Source organism: Hypoxylon fragiforme, assembly GCF_022984875.1.
Source record: "Hypoxylon fragiforme strain CBS 206.31 chromosome Unknown GGS25scaffold_9, whole genome shotgun sequence".
Lineage (NCBI taxonomy): Eukaryota > Fungi > Ascomycota > Sordariomycetes > Xylariales > Hypoxylaceae > Hypoxylon > Hypoxylon fragiforme.
In genome coordinates, this window is record NW_026054764.1 from 2,653,803 (window position 1) to 2,672,961 (window position 19,159).

The window sequence follows — 19,159 nt, forward strand, 5'->3', positions numbered from 1 at the left end:
CAGAAGGGCTTTAACAAGATATCAACCGCAGCTTTCTTCTGGTATTTGGTTTGATCTCATCAATTGTGAGTTTTATTCTTTTTTATTCTTTTTTTAATTTCAACATATTAACCGAACACAACAATCGATCTTTCCTTCTCATTTTTAATGTGACTGACCACCCGCACCTTCTCACGTTTCCATCTACAACTGCACCTGTCAATTGTACTTGTACTTTTCTACTTCACCTGATCTCTTCACCCCTTCCGCCTTCCCTTTCTCATCCATACGCACCCCACCCCAATCCAAAAGCCTGACCTTTTTACATCATTGTACTTCTGTTCATCTTGCAATTGCGTCTATTTTGCACAGTACCTCCTTCAACGCCATTTCTCTGACAATCAATCCTAGTCATTGTACCCGCTCCCGCGTTATTATTTCGCACCTTAACTCAATCTCTCTTCATTGTCCACCCCAAGTAAATACACACATTCTAGTGCTGCTTGGCCATCGACACCTGACCTCAATCATTCCTTACCTTGTTACCTTGATCGTTGCTTTATTATTATAAGCTTCTCTATCTCGCAAGAAAGGTCTACCGGCGTTCTGTATCTGCCCTACCACTGTCACTTATGCTCGTATCTTTACTCTATTTGATTAGGTATGTAAGTCATCCTCTCCTGTTTGTTGTCGCCGCTTTCTCCTTCGCGACCCTACTCTACTCCAGCTTCTACTCGTAGAATGCTATCTCCTATTCTTGCTTTTCATCCACTCCTCTTTCCTACTTCTCATCTACATCATCACTCTATGTCTTATCAATTGACATTCTATCTCAGATTACGAACTTATTCGCCATGGCTTCGAGCCAGAGCAACGACCAGAGTCGTCCGCAGTCTCCCGAGGGCAGCTACGGCACACAGCAACCGTCGACCCCAGGTCGCGGCCATATTTATTCAGACCTAGGCGAAGCCCATCGGAGAATTGCTGGACGACAGACCCCAGCGAGCAACGCTTCGGAAAGTAAATCAAAGCCAAAGCAAAATCGCAAGGGCTCGCTAGAGATTTTAGGTATTCCCCGTTCCAGAGATAACCAGACAGAGAGCAGCCAATCCGAGAATGTTGGCCCAGTCAACTCTCCCACTTCCATCTATGGAAGATCGTTGATGAACGCTCCACGATTGCCCACCCTTCCCGCTATCTCATCATTCAACATGCCCAGTGTTGGCGGCGACTCGGCTATTACTACGCAGAACTACACTAAGCATACTACAGACTTTCAGGTCAAAGAACACCCCGAGGAGGAGGAGGAGGAATGGAATCGTCAGAAGGGTCGCCGGCTTCGTACTGGCCTATTATCGTCCAAACCCCCTCAAAGCCCCCTTCCAGCTTTACCCCTGAGTCGTCGTCGCTCAAGATCTATGATAGATTACGGCAGCTCATCTATTCCAAATGCTTCGACAGTATCAGACTCCCAGCAACTACTCCGTACTGATACACAGGCAGGCCAGCCTCATGAGTCCCGCCAAGAATTCTCCCCATCGCCTCTCCGTCTCCCACCTAAGCACGGTTTGAAGAAATGGGAAACACGCGATGATTTCTACAGTGAAGTCGGATCATCACATGGAGATGTCACCAATGAATCGAGTGACGATCCTTTCAAATATGACACTGGTAATTACAAGACAACTTTCCAGAATACGAAGGAGAGAGAGGTCAGTCGAGCTCTAAAGCGCATGAGCAAGATAGGGGGGCTAAGTGAGGCCACCTTCGTGACCCCTGAAGGTAGTCCGGCTGGAAAGAATCCTTCGCACAATATTAGAATTGCCATTCAGAGACCTCATCAGCTTCCAAGTCGAGAAACCAATATCAGCAACAAGGATAGTGGAATAGCTCATGAAAATAGTCTTGATACGCAACGAGACTCTGCTTGGGTGACCGAAGCAGATAGTGAACTGGATGATATTAGCGACATTCTGGATAATCCAATTGGAATTAAGCAAGCTGGAAGCAGTGTTGTCTGCTGCTCTGAAGATGACAGAGAGAAGCGGCCCGGTACTTTCGCTTCACGATTCCGCACTCTGCAGCATCCTGCTGGGCCAGAGTCGTATGAGCTACACGACCTCAAGGGCACGAAGCAGTCGGTAATGCTACCCAAGACTCGATTCCAGGGTACCGGAGGGTATCCAAACAATTCGACTCGCTTCTTTTCTGACAATGTGAAGACTAACCAGGACGCTAATAAGATGCCACGCAACTTGACCGGAAAGCTCACAAACCCGTTTGGCCAAAGAAGCAGTTACCGCCGGGCTGACTTCGAAGGAAACTTCACTACAAGAGCTAACCGCGATGGTACGAAATATGAGTTCCGAGAATCTATATCTGAGTACCCAACTACTCAAGCTGAAAGTCCTGGTCTGCAACCATCAGGAAGTCACGGATCACTGGTAGGTGCTGGCCTGGAGTTGAGAAGACCTTCGAAGCGTCTACGAGAGGACTTGGCGTCCAAGACTCCCAACTCTACATCCAGCAATTGCAGTCAAGTCACAACTAGCTCATCTAAGACTGCTAAGGCTAATTCGAAGAAGCTGTGGAAGCCGCGTCTAGTAGATCAGGCGTATCCCATCCGAAATGGCCGTTGGTGGGAAGCCGAGAGAGACTACGCTGGACAACTCCCTAGTCCTACCCTGGCTTCCTTCAATGGAGAACCGATCACATCAGACGCAAAGTTCCAATTTCAGCTTTTGTCTCTTACCGACGCCCAAAGGAAGAACAAGGAGCAACGTGAGAGCGGAGAGACGGACGAGACTGAGCCCGCACATATTCGATACCAGCGCGCCATGAGCCATTCGTCGTCCAGGGGCCAAGCCCTCTCGAGCCCAATCGAAGTCCCTCGACCTGTCTATGACCGACGCCGCCCTGTGGGTGTAGCCCCCCATCTTTCTTTTGACTTTAGCCCCTCAAGCTGTGGATCTTTTAAAGAGGCCTTCCTTGGTAAGTTTCAAAAAGTGTTTTCCCGTTATATTCCTCGTTTCCTAACTCGTAGCAGATACGCCGTCTCCATTCTCGGCCACGAACCCCAACGAGGATACGCCAACATCGATTCGTCCGGGCAGACCTCTTTTACGCTCTGGACGTGCACCTATGGCTTGTGGCACCGACACCATCGACATGGCGGGCCATCGATATTACTCGAACCAGACAGTCATCCGGCACCCTCAACCGGTTGCTGGGAGTGGAATGAGTGACGAAGAAGCTATGGAAGCCTTTGTCGAAAGCACCATTACCCGGAACGCTCGACAGCGGCGCCAACAATTCTTCTATATAATGGCAACGCTCTCGGCCATCTTCCCATTCTTTGCCATACTTGTCCTTGCAGGCACAATGAATAAGGCTCTGATTTGGTGGACCCAGGGTGAAGTGCGCCGGCTAAAGATCAAACAGAGGCACTTCATCCGCCATGTGTTCCTGGCTGAGGCTTGCCTATACATAGTCCTCATCGCATCAGTCGTTGCCGTATACACAAGGGCTGTCTAGATTTGAATGCCCTAAGTCCAAGGCAAAGCATGCTAAGAGTCTAAAAGGCCCCCCTCGATAAAAAGCAGGGGCTTGGAGTGGTTATAGGTTCACTCCACAATATTGTTTTCCCATCCCAATTCATATTTCCTTTTCCCCTCATCATTTTAACTTCATACGATACCCCGCTTATAGCATTCCTCATAGAATTGCTGAAACTTGACGACGAGACGACGAGACGACGAGACGACGAGACGACGAACGATGTTATGACATCACTAGGTTGAACCCTTAATGGGTGCATAAAGGAAGAGCTCCTAACCATCACGCTTACGATTTCAGATGGAATTTAAGGGCAGTGTGGTGGGAGGGCTGATATTCAATGGCATGGATCTGTTTAACGACTAGCTAGTTGGACAGTTCGATGGGTTGTCTCTTGGATGGTCTACTCCCCTTGCTATATGGGGTGAAGAAACCAGAGATAGGGAGAGAGACATCTTGTGATATGCTCTTGGTCGTCTTTTTCATGCTAAGGAAAGGATATTTGGGCCAGAGCTAACAAGAGACTCTGATGTTGATGTGCGTTGTGCTATATGGGCCAAGGATACTTACCTCAGTTCGAAAGGCAATGAATGATTGCTTGTGCTATATGCAATGTAATGGGCTGGGTGTGACTGACCGATGCGTGATCCTATGTATGCTGTCAATGTGCCCCTTTATGGAGGGAGGTGATTCATGTACCCGCAGTAGCCAGCACCGGCTGTTCACTCGTTTATTTCGCCCTGGAGAGAGAGGGGTTGACTTTTTCTTTTGTACTTTTCCTTTTGTAATTTCTCTTCTCTGTTTGCCTTGTGCAATAACATCGGTGGGCTTAATACCGTACCAAACCAATACCGCCGTTGTTCTTTTGTATTTAGGACTTTTTTTTCTTTCTTTTCTTTGCTGATAATAATCATTCGTTCGTATCTAGTTAATTTTTTGTGCCGTGGAAATTCGTAGGGTTGAGGATACGATACCTAGGTGCTATAGTAGGTAGGTTGGGTGCTTACCTAAATGTTCTTAAAGTAGTTACTAAGCCCTGAAGAGCTTTAATCAATGCTACTGCTACTGCTGCTGCTACTGCTGCTAGCTGGAGGTAATGGTAATGGTAATGGTAAGCGTAGGTATATATAGTGATAGGTAGTGTTTGCTCAAGTTAGTTCTTGGGCACCCTAAGTAGGTAGGTTAGGCAGTTAGGTACTTCTTTTGCAACGCCGGGTTTGCCATTGATTTCCAAGCAGTTGCTTCGTTCGCACAGCATGATCAGGGGCATCTACGCCGTAGGTAGGTAGGTAGGTAGGTAGATGACACTCAAGTATATATTAAGAAGGTAAGTATGAGTATATAAGCAGGCTAGAAATATAAAGCAACATCAAAGCACCCCTCTCTATCTATAGGTTGGTACCCTAGGTAAGTAAACAGGCCCTACCCGGCTTCTTTTAAACGCCTGCAAGCAAGTTCGTCTAATCCTTTCGTTTCGTCTTCTGTAACCTCCCCCCCGCGTTCATTACCCATTGCCTACCCCCTTTTATCCGCCTAGGTACCCTCATCATCATCATCATCATCCCTGCCATTAGATCATCGCAGCCCTGCTTGTCGTATACTGCCGTCTCGTTATACTCTATACCTAAGCGCCCCCCTTGGGCTCTCTATGTTAATAACCCCAGGTGCGTATCTCAATCCTCCCCGTACACAATCTTCCTCAAGTGCTCCTTCTCGCCACTCTGCTCGCACATGGCGCGGAACATGCCCATCTCCTCGCCACCCTCGCCTCCAGCCTCGTTCTTCTTCAACTCCCACAGCTCGCGGGGCGACCCGTATTCGGCCACTTTCCCGTCGCTGAGCACGAGGATGCGGTCGAAGTCGGCGATGGTGCTGAGGCGGTGCGCAATGACGATGAGCGTGCTGTCGCCGAACTCCTCGCGGATGCTGCGCTGGATCAGCGCGTCTGTCTTCATGTCCACGGCGCTCGTGGCCTCGTCCAGCACCATTACCTTGGGCCGGGAAACGATGGCTCGCGCCAGACACAGCAATTGCCGCTGTCCTTGGGACAGGTTGAGTCCGCCTTCGGATATGGGAGAGAGGAGGTTGCGGAATATGTTGGTGTTCTTCTTCGTGCTGCCGGTGGTGGAGGACGGGGTGGATGCGCCTGTAGCGGAGGCAGGCGTGCTCGGAAAGGCGCTATGAACTTTGGTTGTCGCGATTTCGTGCTCGGCTTCGGAGATGAGATGCACACGCGCGAGTGAGTCGAAAAGTTCGGCGTCGGTGTGATTGTCGAAGGGGTCGATGTTTGAGCGCACGGTACCGCTGAATAGAACTGGGTCCTGTGGTATGATGGCTAGCCGGCTACGTAAGTCATGCAGCTTAATCTTAGAGATGTCTAACCCATCGATAAAGATGCTCCCTGACCGGGCCTCGAGGAAGCGGAAGAATGCCAGTGTGAGGGATGACTTGCCCGCACCGGTGCGTCCGACTACACCAACACGCTCGTTTCGTTGGATGGTAAAAGTAAGACCTTTGAGAATGGGTGGTAGGTCCTCGGCATAGCTTACGACGAGATCATTTACTTCGACACGACCTTCTGTTGGCCAGGCTGCTGGCGGACTCTTCCCTTCTAAACTCTCCGTTGACAATTCTGTGTACTCGACGATCCGCTCCGCCGCATTCATCTCTAGCTCCACGTTTGCATAATGGCGAATCGTCCACATGACATGACCAGAAAACTCGAGAGCAAATGCCAATCCAAATCCGGCAAGGGACGCATCGATGTTTGGGGCAATGAGAATGAGAATAGCAACAAAGGAGGCGAAGAAGCTTCCCACTACGGCCATTCGCCAACCCATCCAGCGGATGAAGAGCCAAAGGTGCCAAGTCGCCACGGTCCAGTCGTCTAGTTTCGTATACATGCGCTCGATGTAGGTACTGCTCTTGTCGAAAGATCTGATCGTCTGGACACCGGTCAAGGCAGACCCGAACTGCTCGAATACCGGGGACTTGGTAACCGACTCAAGACGTTTCACCGGCCTTGCGCCGTCCAGGTAGCGGATTGCGTAGAATGCGCAGACAAGGAGAAGGAACAGTGCCAAAATGATTGTGTAGGGCGAGACGAACAAACCAGCGACTACGACCCCCACAAGGTTTAGGAATGCACTCGCAGCGAATGCTAACGAATATGCCATATGGGTATCAACGGAGTGGAAATCAGCTGTAAACCGGTTTAAGATTCTGCCCAGAGGAACCGTATCAAGCCATCGAAGTGGTGCTCGAAGTACGACGAAGTTGAGTTTAGCGAATAGTTCTCTAGAGGCACGTATCGAGCCAAGGAATATATAATAATAGCGAAACGTCGAGACGACTGAGGCGAATACCGAGAGGAATACGTAGATGCTGAGGTAAAAGACTAGGTTGTTGTTCGACGCAGCCGTCGGCTGAACCATGCTGTCCACTGTAATTTGTTGTACGGTAAATGCAAACGAGTAAGGATGTTTCGTCATTTGGGTTCCCATCTCTTGTTGCCGTTGTTCGTCATACGATCCCGTCCATATTCGTAACCACCACGAACGTCCTAGGGTTAAAGCTTGCACGAAAAGGAAGAGGAAGAGGACAGTAGACCAGAACCACCACGAGCCACTATACTTCAGATATACCGCATAGACTTTTGCCTTGACAGCTCCTTGCTCACGCCCCTCGTCCTCGACGAACTTGCGCCTTTGCGCCTTGGAGGATACTTTTGCAAGAGGTTCTCCATCGGGCTCAGTATCAAGCTGGGATGCCTCTTCGGAATTGATAGCTGTAGATCCTTCTTCGTCATGAATATGCTGGTCCACGAGCTCGTGGCTTTTAATCTGTTCCAGGGTGCCAGTTTCTTCTAGCTCGGAGACTAATCCAGCGTGCAATACACAACCGTCTCCTAGCTCTACCAGATACTTGGTTTTTGGCTCACACAAGGCAACGTGATGTGTCACTAAGATGCGAGTTCGCCCAACGCCAAGTTCCCCAGTGAGGCACTGTTCGAATATGTGACGGCCAACATGAGCATCAACAGCGCTAAAAATGTCATCAAGAATGAGGATGCCCGCACGGGAATAGATGGCGCGTGCAAGTCTGTATCAAGGAATTTAGTGTCCAGTCACGGATCGAGGACAGCATTTGACTTACGTGATTCGCCATTTTTGTCCACCACTTAGATTAATGCCGTTGGCACCGATTTCCGTGTTCTCTCCATCGCTGAATATCTCCATATCCTTCGTCAGCGCGCAGACCTCGATGGTTTTATTGTATCGATACGCGTCGAACGGCAGCCCAAATAAGATGTTTTCCTTGACGGTTGCATTTTCGATCCATGGTATTTGCGCAACGAAGGCTATGGCACCGGGGATGATCCAATTATCCCGATTCGCTTTACTGTCATATCGTTGAGATGGTGCTCGAGGCACGCTGACGGACCCGTCCAATATGTCTACTTCACCCAAAATAGCTGCTAGCATCAAGCTTTTCCCACTTCCTGTCTTTCCCGATATAATTGATAGTTCACCCTTTGGGAATGTAATTTGGACCTTGCGCAAAACAAATCGATCGGGATCCTCTTCCTGGCTATCCGAAGGCCAAGCGATGGATGCGTTGTCGAACGTGACTTCATCCGCCTCCTTGGTAATTTTCGAAATCTCCGCTCCTTTTAGGTAGGCATCCACCCGCTTCACAGAAACCCAAGCGTCAAGAAGGTCAGTTGTCAACTCGGGAACTACAGATAGGGTGACTTCGAGCGCTTTAAAAACACCGAGACTGACGAAGGCGACAGAAGGAGAAAGCGTGCCGTGTAAAGACGCGTAAACGGCGAGGGAGACGGCAGCTAGCATAATCGGACTAGTAATCCAGCATCCGATGAGCATAACATCGTTGATGAAGGCACTCCAGACGCATCCTAGTTCACGCTCTCGGACGCTGCCAATCTTTTCTTCCCACTGTGGTTCGAGGGCGGAGAATTTAATCTGACGAATCCCCTGAAGAGCTTCAGAAACCACTTCCATCTTTTCGTCCCTGACTTTCATTAGGCGGTCTTGCGCATCAGAGTACCGCTTCGAGAAGTAAATATTTATGGGAGTAACAGCCACCATCGTCGAAAAGCCCGCAAGAAGAGACTTCCACCCGAGGAGGTCTATTAAGAAGAGCAGTGACACAATCAACCTACAAACACTTCCGATAAAGAAGTTATTGAATGCAGCAAAATCCGACAATCGCTTCGCATCAACACCTATGAGGTTGACAGTACTCTGCTTGCTCTTCTTAATTTGCTCGGCTAGATCCTCCCCCTCGACCTCCTCAATATCCGGTCTGTTGGCGGCGGATGTTTCTCCTATCGGTCCAGCAAAATTTGGTTCCGTTGACTCAGATGAAGCAGTTTTCTTTTTGCTTGCTTCTTTGACATCTTTACGCCTCATAGATTTCTCGAAGATGAGCGCCGATAGCTGGGCGCGGATGGGGATGGAGATATGCGCCCATGATAACCAGAATGAGTAGGCTTCAACCCACGACAGAACAAGACTGGTCACGGCGATCAATATGACCCAGACCCAAGCCTCATATCCAAGGGGCTCGTGGTTTTGTCGTCGCTCTAAGAGGTGAAGTAATTGCAAGACAGCCCACTGAGGTGCTAAGTTCAAAAAGGCAGTCACAACAGTCAGTATCCATTGGAGAGCGAACTCCCACTTGTGGGAAGCTATTATAGAGATCCAAAGCGGGCCGGTGAAGCCGCGGCTTTCCCAATCAGCACTCGTTTCTTTGGCTCTCGTGTAATGGTCAGGCCTAGGGAGGTCTTCCAAATCGAGATTGTTCTTCTGGGAAGCCTTGCTGAGTATGTAAGCTGGCCAACTCCAGTTGTAACGACTCCATGCCGACCCGGTATACAGCCCATCGACGGGCTGGCCGTTGTGAAATACTTCAGGTCGCCTAGGTATCGATAAACTAGCGAGGGCTAGACAAACGGCAGCAACTAATTCCACTACCCGAATGGAGAAAATACCTGCAGCATTCTGCTTAAGTAAGAATACGGCTACGTTGTCGTCCTGGGTTGCGAGAACGGCAACCAGGGCAATGCACGAAAGGAAAGACCAGATGCCGAGGTCATAAGCGACTACCGGGTTTTGGGTAGAGGCAACAGAAATAGCTTGTAAGGATAAGAAAGCCTGCGTCCACGTGAAACAGCATGTGTCAGTAATGCGATGTTCCAGATTTCTTATATGTGTAACGGTAAGCTTACCCAGATCATTACATCCAACCAGTTTTCCAGGAACAAGACGCCTTCTTGTATGCCTCGGGCATCTAACGTCGAAATAATAGCAAGCGCAAGCGACACGCCGAGACCAGCTACTGAAAAGAAAAGCAAGACAGATTTGGAAAGCTTGTTACTGAAGGCTTTGACGGCCTCCGGTGTGCTCTTCCCATCCTTATCTTCATAACCCTCGATTGTGAGTTTTGGACCACGGTTACGGAGACTGCCAAGATTCAGAACGGCAGGGACGGATAGCAGCGCGACGGCTCCTAAGCCAGCGGCCGAAGTCACTAGCACTGCTGTGTTGTTAGACATATTGATGATTTGAAAGCTTTTGGAGATAAGCTCGGAATTCTGGAATTCTGGAATTTTGGAATCTTGGAATTCTAGAGCTGAAGATTTGCCAAAGGCCCCAAGGGTCAGTGGTTCTCAGATGCTCATAGATAAACGCGATAGATGACGCGAAGAGAAGCACGATAACGAAACCTGTCCGTCACAGCTTTTAAATGTGCTTCAATTCAATGCGTAGGCCATGACAAATGGACTCTGACTCCAACAGTGGCTATAATTTCGAATATTTCAAAGACTTCAAAGCCCCATCGACAAATAAAGAGCAAAAGAAGAACGTTTCGTATGAATTGCACGTCATTGGCTAGCAATATAGCTTAGAAGACAGCACCAACCGTGACTGTAAAGATTGAGAAATTTAGTCTCTCTCGGCTGGCCGGTTGACTCATTTTTCCTGGACGGTGGCTTTTCATGACGGAGGCGACCCGGGAAGAGGGGACTCATAACAGCTATTATAAGCTTAGCTACACTCATCCCCCGTCCCCCCCGGCACTAAAGTCCTAGGCCTGCTTTCTTGTTAGCGGTGGGTTCGGTACGATACTAGTGTAAGGTAGATATATACCTACCTAGGTAGACTCGACACCGATCCCGATTCGCCGGGAAGGGCTACATATTGGCTACGTATTGTAACTACTTACCTACATGGTATAGTTATAGGTAGGTACATGTTACTATACATACATGCCTTATATTCAATGTTATGTATCACCCACATGGGAACCCCACTTGACGATGGAAATACTACATGTAGGTATGAACACATACATAGTACTGTAGGTACTGGCTATCCAGAACGTGTTGGCTGGCAGTAATACGGTTAGGATGGTGTGCGAAGATAATGAGGCATATTGATCAACTAGCAGGACTCATCAACTAGCCAAGCGAAACCTGATCATACGAAGGGTTCAAGCTTGTCGTTTTGAGGACTAACAACATCCGATTTCGAGGGAGTTGTAGGGATACCGAGATAGTTGGTGATATAATACGAACCTTGGAATTATTAACTGCCCAGTTCTTCATCCATTCAAGTTTAGTGAAGCACGACATACCTACTGCTGCCAGGTAGTATGCATACTAGTTTATGTTGGGCCAGTAATGTATTATACCTAGGGTATTGTAGCTACATGTAGAAGGTAGAAAGAAGGCAAGAAAGGCAACTTGAAATAATGGACATTGGACATTGGACATTGGACATTGGAACATATGCGGGGTCTCTTAATTTGGTTACACCACATCAGATTCCCACTAACCTTAGGTAACTTTTGTAGTACTGTATGCCACTATACTAGGTATGGATGTATTTACTATTAGTAGGGCATGTAGCATGCACATGCATGCGCTTGGGTGCCTCGCTCCTTACCTGTCAAATTTTCTGGGTTACTTGGTAGGTTCCAGTCGGTAACATTGAACTTAATAGGATATAGTTAACCTTAGTTACCTCCATACCTTGCCCTGTACTGTACAACTACAATACCTACCTACCTACCTAGGTACCTACTTGGTAGCAAATGATGCATACTTGAATCATTCTAACCTATACTCATCGGATCTGCGTCAGCTAATATTCCACTGACACCGAAACCGAAATATCATTGAATTACTAACTATTAGGTAGCAACTACTATTGATCCTTTGAAATGCTTCTCTACGGCACTTGGTAAAATTCGATCGAACCGGGCATTTCGTGAACCCAATAGCTACCTATGTATGCATGAATGTGCAAGGTATGCGATTCGATATGCACCACGGTCTATACGGAACCCGTACCGTACCATAGATGTGATGGATATGGCTGGCTGTCTGCTCTGAATGGGCAAGAACTCTCCGCCTTCGGACATCCTTTGATACCTCTTAATACATTAAAAGCTTCAGACTCGACTCCCCAGCAAACTAATAGCGCAAATAAAAGGGGCCAAATCCTTTCGTTTTTTTTTCGGTGGATTTTCTACTACTATTAGGTATGATTCATACATATTCCCAGCACTACATACAATGTCAGAGGGAGGCTAAGGTCATCACGTCAGCTAAGAGTCGGCATCTGCTTTCGAATTTTCATGATGGCAATAACACCTGGCGTGGTCGTCCAGTTCCCGATGCCTACCTGAATGCATACCTACCTGCTTTGAGTTCGTTGCACAACTTCACTCGATCAAGTGATTTCCCCAGGCTGGTGATGATAGGAGATGGCGTAGCTGATATCTAGCTGAGAAAGGTGAATAACCAACGAAGGATTTTGCCGGAGGTTCTTGCGGCACACCTACGACGCATATTACCTATACCTATGAGCATGGGGAAAGAACACGAGACTTCATCACACCGCCATATGCGGTTGGGTATCCATGGGTGACGGGCCGTTCGCCATGAGTTTATTCCACTAGTCGATCCTGCGACCTAAGAAGGCCACTAACAACCATGACATCGCATATCTTGAGACTTATATAACTTAGTGCTGACGAGACAGCTCATTTGACTTGTTCTCTTTACTTTTTTACTATTTTATATATATATATTACAGTTTGGCCAGTTCGTCTGGCACTGGGTATCCTCGAAATCGAAATCCAAGATTGGGTGATCTGGAATCTCGAAAAGTACGAGGTTGGGTTGAACAAAACCATCGAATTATTGCTAGGGGGGGCCGAGATTCCCTACGTTAGCGAGAAGTGTGACAATTGACTTGAAGGATATCACACCGAACGAGCTGCAACAAATACGTTTTACCAGAGAAACAAAACGAATTGTCATACATTCATTCATCTCTTTGTTTGAAGGTGGGCAAAATCATCTTCATCCCAAAATCTCACTGTTGCTTTAGCAAAGAGTCAATATCAAAAAGACTCATGGAGGACAAAGTGGAATTCCAAGAGAGTTAAAGACCTTGGCTTTACATGGAATTGAAGGTTTGAATATGAAATCTTCAGTATGGCTAGGTGTCTTTTGATATATGTTCGTTCTTACTACCTAATCGCAAAACTGGTTGTCTGAATACACATATGGAATTGGTTGGCTAAAATAGCTCATGTAAGATGGTGATTATTGACGTTGTCTTAGGTGGCTTTACTATGCATTATGCTTGGCAAAGGATATGAGGCTCAATGATTTCTGCTCTGCCCATAGATAAGGTCTAACGTTCATTGGATTCGAGTGCAGCTGTTAGGATTACATATGTAGAGTCTTGGACCCTTTTCGATTACGCCTAGGCTACATATGTACAATACCTACTTACCAAGTGATTACCATCTACTGACAAAGATAGGAAGGAATATTGAAGTTAGTATCTCTTCCTTACAGTTACGTTATTAATAGGTATGTTCTTAATGATGGAAGATTCATATTGCGGGGCTATCATTGGATGGTTCATGATGGCAGTTAGCCCAGGTGGGTAACAATCAACCACATGTGCCATACTATACCTATGTTGGGCATGATATGATGCGTTGCCGTATTTTGTATGCAAGTATGAAACCAAGTGGATGTGTCTATCCTAGATTCTGCTATAGCTATATCGTGATTGGCTTGGTAGAACAAACGCGTCTTGGGCGCGTTTGACTGCGACGTGTAAATTGCTCGCCGGATATATGCCAGGTGTACGTCAGAGTAGATATAGACAGGAAAGTTGTACTAGTAGTAGATAGTTATGTAGGGTAAACGAAGTGCAAAGGTCAACGGACAACATGAAAGTGTTTATTTTCTTTATTTTCTATTTTTTTTTTTTTGCGGCATCAGAATCTACACTAGGGTATTTCACATCATTGGAACTTTTATCTTCAACTCCAATTCTCCCTACCATACAGGCATATGCATCAAAATCCACGGCCCCTTTTTTACCACAGCAGGGAAAGATTGTCCAATTGGATTAAACATTAAACAAGGTTAGGGAAGCACTGTGGCCCTGTGGGTGCTGATTGGGTTTCATAGGTACTGCAACTAGCCTTAAACTTGACCAACAATCGCCTAATAGTCCTGGAGCTATCGGTCGTTAGGTACCTAGGTAGCCTAGGTAGCTTGTAAGCTTCCCCCAATTTTGCAACTTAAAACGCCCTAAGTGTATTAGTAGTCGTTCCCCAGAAGGAACAAACTCCTCCATTACACCCCTAATAATTCCGCTATTGGAATCTTTTTAACAACCTGGAACATTGAGCACCTGGCCTGAGACCTGGAGGTATTATACTTTTTAAAGTCAAGGGTCAATAAGTACATGTAGGTGGTGCTAGCTAGTCTTAGGTAAGTTAATCCTTACATACAAGGTCACATACAAGGTCACATACAAGGTCACATACAAGGTCCACAGGCTCAACCAATGCACGATCTTTCGCACACAAGCAACTTCTTCAACTTCCAACCCTCCAATCATTAATGCTCTGCAAACGTCCTGCAAACATCCCGACTCGATCATATTCAAATCAGAAGTCATTCATCTTGCTTCATATCAAATGCAAACACTATTTTCCGTCAGACTAAATTGATTGACTTAAGCCCAGCTAATAATCTTACTTTAACACTAACACTGACACGAGAATTCCATTCTCATTTAGGATTCACCATAAACAGACCATTTTACCATTTTACCATTTTACCACTTTACAACTTTACAACTTTACAATTCTCGATATCCAACATCCAACATTGTAGCCACAGCAACATTATTTTCCGATAGCCTTGCCTTCGAAGTACCTACCTGCCTCCCTGTCTAGGTACCCAAGCAGAACAAAAAGCATTCAATCCATCTGCATTCTTCGCATTTTGGTGAATCGACGATAATAATTCAGACATCTAATGTCTTGTAAAGAGTCGTCACCATGCGGCCAACTCCTTTGATCATCAATTGGCATGACAAGAATGCTCCCATCTACTCGGCTCACTTCGAACCCCAACATGGCAAGGGAAGATTAGCTACAGGTGGAGGGGATAACAATGTGCGTATCTGGAAGGTTGACTCGGACGGAGAGAATCGAAAAGTCGAGTATCTATCCACTCTTTCCAAGCACACGCAGGCTGTCAACGTCGTTCGATGGGCCCCAAAAGGCGAAACCCTTGCTTCGGCTGGAGATGACGGTAATGTGATCCTATGGATTCCCAGCGAAACTCATAACCCCTCCACCTTTGGGAACGAGGGACTCGAGGACAAAGAGACTTGGCGAACTAAACATATGTCCCGTTCCACCGGTTCGGAAATATATGACCTTGCCTGGTCTCCAGACGCTACGTACTTTATCATCGGGAGCATGGACAATGTCGCTCGAATCTTTCATGCTGGCACTGGTTCGTAATCCCCCTCTTCTTTTTCTGGTCGTCACCGTTGTTCTCTCCGCATGCCTACTTACATCTATATAGGTGCTCTCATACGACAAATTGCCGAACACAGTCACTACGTGCAAGGAGTTGCCTGGGATCCCTTGAACGAGTATATCGCAACCCAGTCATCGGACCGCTCAGTCCATATCTATTCGCTCAAGACGAAAGACGGTCAATATGCGCTAACCAGCCAAAACGAGAAGACGCCCAAGGTTGCTAGTCACGCCAGAGCTGATCTACCCCAAAGACGCATATCCTCTAATAGCCCCGTGCCCCCCGATTTGAGTTATCGATCTCAGCTCGCCGCCGTGGATACACCTAGCGCCTCGATCGGATCGCCAGTACCATCCGCGCCTGGCACGCCACAGTCCATGCCCCTTCCTATGAACCCCCCGTCTGTAGTTAGTCATAGCAGACGCTCTTCGTTTTCGTCCCGTCGTTCTGTGTCGCCGGCACCATCCCTACCTCTCCCCGCAGTAATGCCCTTTGAGCCATCCCCCAAACCCAGTCATGGATTGGGCTATGGTATTAAGAACGCAAGCCTTTACGCCAATGAGACTCTCACGTCTTTTTTCAGGCGCTTGACGTTTACTCCAGACGGCAGTTTGCTTCTGACGCCCGCTGGCCAATATCAAGTACAACACCAAGCAGATGGCCCGAGGCCTACCTATGAAATTACCAATACCGTCTACATTTATACCCGAGGCGGTATTAATAAACCCCCTATCGCTCACTTGCCCGGCCACAAGAAACCCTCAGTAGCCGTCAAGTGCTCGCCAATAACTTATACATTAAGGCAATCCCCACCTGTCACGAAGCATATCACAATTGATACATCTTCGGCGGAAGACCCCTTTCCAGCTCTTCCAGAGCCCATATCGAAGCCGTTACCAGCAATGATGGATCCGCCTCCACCCCCACCAACATCCTCGGGCCCAGATGCTGAAAAGATATCGTCACCATTCAAGCATCTCAATGTAGAGACCGGACCATCGACACCTGGGCCAAAACCAACATTTGCGCTTCCCTATCGCATGGTGTATGCTGTAGCAACCCAAGACTCCGTCCTCCTCTACGACACACAGCAGACAACGCCCATCTGCATCGTTAGCAACTTGCACCTAGCTACGTTTACTGACCTTGCCTGGTACGTTGTCCCCGCTTTAACTCCATGACATCTTGCAGCATCTAACTAGTTTTTAGGTCGAGTGATGGATTAACCCTTCTCGTATCTTCATCGGACGGGTTTTGCTCGACTTTGTCGTTCGCGCCAGGGGAGCTAGGCCAAGAGTACAAGGGTGAGCTCATGGGCTCTAAGATGTCGTCTGCTATCGGCGCGGCCCCTTCAATTCAGTCCACCACCCCGTTGCCTACGCCAACGTCGGCTTTCGCCCCTCCCTCGCCCTTCCCTAATCATCAGCACCGCAACTCAGCCACGTCCTTTGCTGCCCCCTCTCCTCCCGCTATGGGATCCTTCTCGAGTGTACGCCCATCTTCGCCAGCCCGATCAAACTCTACCTCATCAATCGCGACTCAAGTTTCGGTTATGAACAATCCGCCTCTGATTGGCGGCAGCATACCAAGTATTGCTGCTACCAATTCTGGAAAGGTAACGGGAGTGCCTATTACAACGCCCCCCGAGACACCCGGGAGCTCCAATGCTGCCACTGGCGGCGTAAAGCGTGAAGCTACCGAGATCGACAAGGACGACACATCAGCAGGTAGTCAACCTAAGAAGCGAAGAGTTGCACCAACACCGGTTTTAGATTCCAAAACATAGTGGAGAAGCGTGATTCGTGGCCCATCTAAAGGGCGGTGTGTGTATCATCAGACAGGAAGACAGGCAGATAGGCAGGCAGACTACCGTATAGGTGGTGGATCGTTGGTCGGAGTTAGGGATATCATTGGCCGGGTCGTGCCTTTTCGACTCGGATTATGAAATGCAATTGTGTTGGGTTTTCTTCACTGGCTAGGAAACAGATATGGCTTGGTCATGGAGCTTTATGCTTGAGTGCTCAAAACGTCGATGAGAGTAAGATATCACGTGGTTTAGGTGCATGTCGGATCGGCATGGCCATTGGAGTTTGGAAGGGAAATGAATGAGTACCCCCCCGTAGCTGATGTTCAATCTACTAGCGCCTACCGAAGCAGTGATGTATGGGGCCGTGTCATTTGTCATTTGTCGTGCAAAACTATGTTATATATGATAGTGCCGAGCCAAGATGCTCTGTTGGCTTGGCCAAGTGATGTACCTGAGATATACTAGGCTCCTACATGATTAGAACGGGAATAGCATATTACAGTACCTAATAAGCAGCCTGGGTAGTCTAGCAGAACACATGAACGAATAACGATAGGTGCCTAGGCATTGCTCATAATTGTAATAGTCTGGAAAAGGGGGCGGTGCTGGTAGCGTTTACTTTATATAGAGATTATATGCTAACTTCTGGACCTAGTTTTCTCATAAAATAGGTGCCTAGGCAGGTACCTAACCTACCTAGATGGCTGAGCAATGGATATCATGGGAAGAATGGTTCTAACTTGATGCTAATAGATAGGGAGTGGTTCTTAATCGAAGGAGATGATTCCAAGCTGGACGGAATGAATCTCTTCATCGAGAATAGTTCTAGTTGCCTACCTAGGTAGGTAGCCAAGAATAATTTCAGTCATAAGAATAATTACCTTCATTAAAGAATGAATCCATGTATCCCAATAATAAGAATTGGGAGATCATTTCAAGATTAGAATGATTCTTTGTGTTGGGATGCATAGATTCATTCGCTATAGTTTAGAATGGTTCTCGCGAGCAGGGGGTTCCCGCTATGGTAAGTAGTCACAAAGTCAGTACAGATATGTCTGATCAAAGTGAGGATTATCTGATAAATGACTTGAGGTATGGTGGCTTTCGTGTGCCTAATCTTAGGTAGGTGCCCAAGCAGTTGTCCTGCTTCCCGCCAATAGGTATCCCAACATTACACTATCGTGTGTCCCTGCGCGGGATGAGAAATCCTGGATGATTTACATAAGTTGTCGGTTTAACATAGTAGCGGTTTAGTCTCGCATCTCACTCAGTGTTTTGCATTCTAAGTGGCGTCACTGTTCATGATTAGCAAGTTTTTTAGTTCTAGATAGAGTCTGGCAAACTTCTAGCCCTCCACCTACCCTCCCTCCCTCCCTAACCCCCTTCGAAAACCCTCGCGACAAGATCAGGTATGCGAAGGAATTAGAGCAAGTGAGCTGCTGCTGAGCAAGTCGGAATATCTTGATATCCCAACCCAGCTAATAGCTAGGTATGCCCAGGTATGTAGGCTAAAGGGGGGCGGATTCATATTTGAATCTCGTTCATGAAAGGTCGTAGTTTTTCTTTTCGTCCTGCTAAGCGAGCGCTTCGGGCAGAATCTTGGGATTCCGGCTGCTCCCGGCAGCTAGGTAGAACGAATGCGCCGACAAGGCTGCCCGGCGGCCCCCCTTCCGCTTAAACGGAGACGGGCAATGCGATCTACCGAAGCCCTCGGGATGCTGGATAGCTCTGCAGAGAATTGTCCCGGATGGAAAAAAAAAAATTTACACCCATATCTCCGTCGGCGGCATATCGTGCGTCCGCCGGGACTATAAGGTGCCTACGTCCTACGGATATGGATATTACTTATCTGTCCGTCACGGCGCGTGGTATGTATGTACCAAATACGCCATAGGTAACCCTAATCGCCGATGCGGATC

The 19,159-nt window shown here is 47.6% G+C and overlaps 3 protein-coding genes across 3 annotated transcripts; 2 read left to right on the top strand and 1 right to left on the bottom strand.

Annotated features, from left to right (window-relative positions):
* The first annotated feature begins 811 nt into the window (after positions 1–811).
* On the top strand, positions 812–4,249 carry GGS25DRAFT_534996 (uncharacterized protein). The gene is made up of 2 exons (XM_049265832.1): positions 812–2,970; positions 3,026–4,249. Exons 1-2 carry the CDS (start codon positions 834–836, stop codon positions 3,511–3,513), a joined length of 2,625 nt encoding a protein of 874 aa, XP_049113457.1. The 5' UTR covers positions 812–833; the 3' UTR covers positions 3,514–4,249.
* Positions 4,250–5,207: 958 nt separating this feature from the next.
* On the bottom strand, positions 5,208–10,114 carry GGS25DRAFT_525848 (P-loop containing nucleoside triphosphate hydrolase protein; the record flags this gene model as incomplete). Its single annotated transcript, XM_049264877.1, has 3 exons — positions 5,208–7,635; positions 7,690–9,713; positions 9,788–10,114. 3 exons carry the CDS (start codon positions 10,112–10,114, stop codon positions 5,208–5,210), a joined length of 4,779 nt encoding a protein of 1,592 aa, XP_049113458.1.
* A 4,213-nt stretch (positions 10,115–14,327) lies between these two features.
* GGS25DRAFT_465993 (WD40 repeat-like protein) lies at positions 14,328–17,314 on the top strand. The gene is made up of 4 exons (XM_049258967.1): positions 14,328–14,368; positions 14,680–15,406; positions 15,479–16,586; positions 16,643–17,314. Exons 2-4 carry the CDS (start codon positions 14,944–14,946, stop codon positions 17,217–17,219), a joined length of 2,148 nt encoding a protein of 715 aa, XP_049113459.1. The 5' UTR covers positions 14,328–14,368; positions 14,680–14,943; the 3' UTR covers positions 17,220–17,314.
* Positions 17,315–19,159: the final 1,845 nt, after the last annotated feature.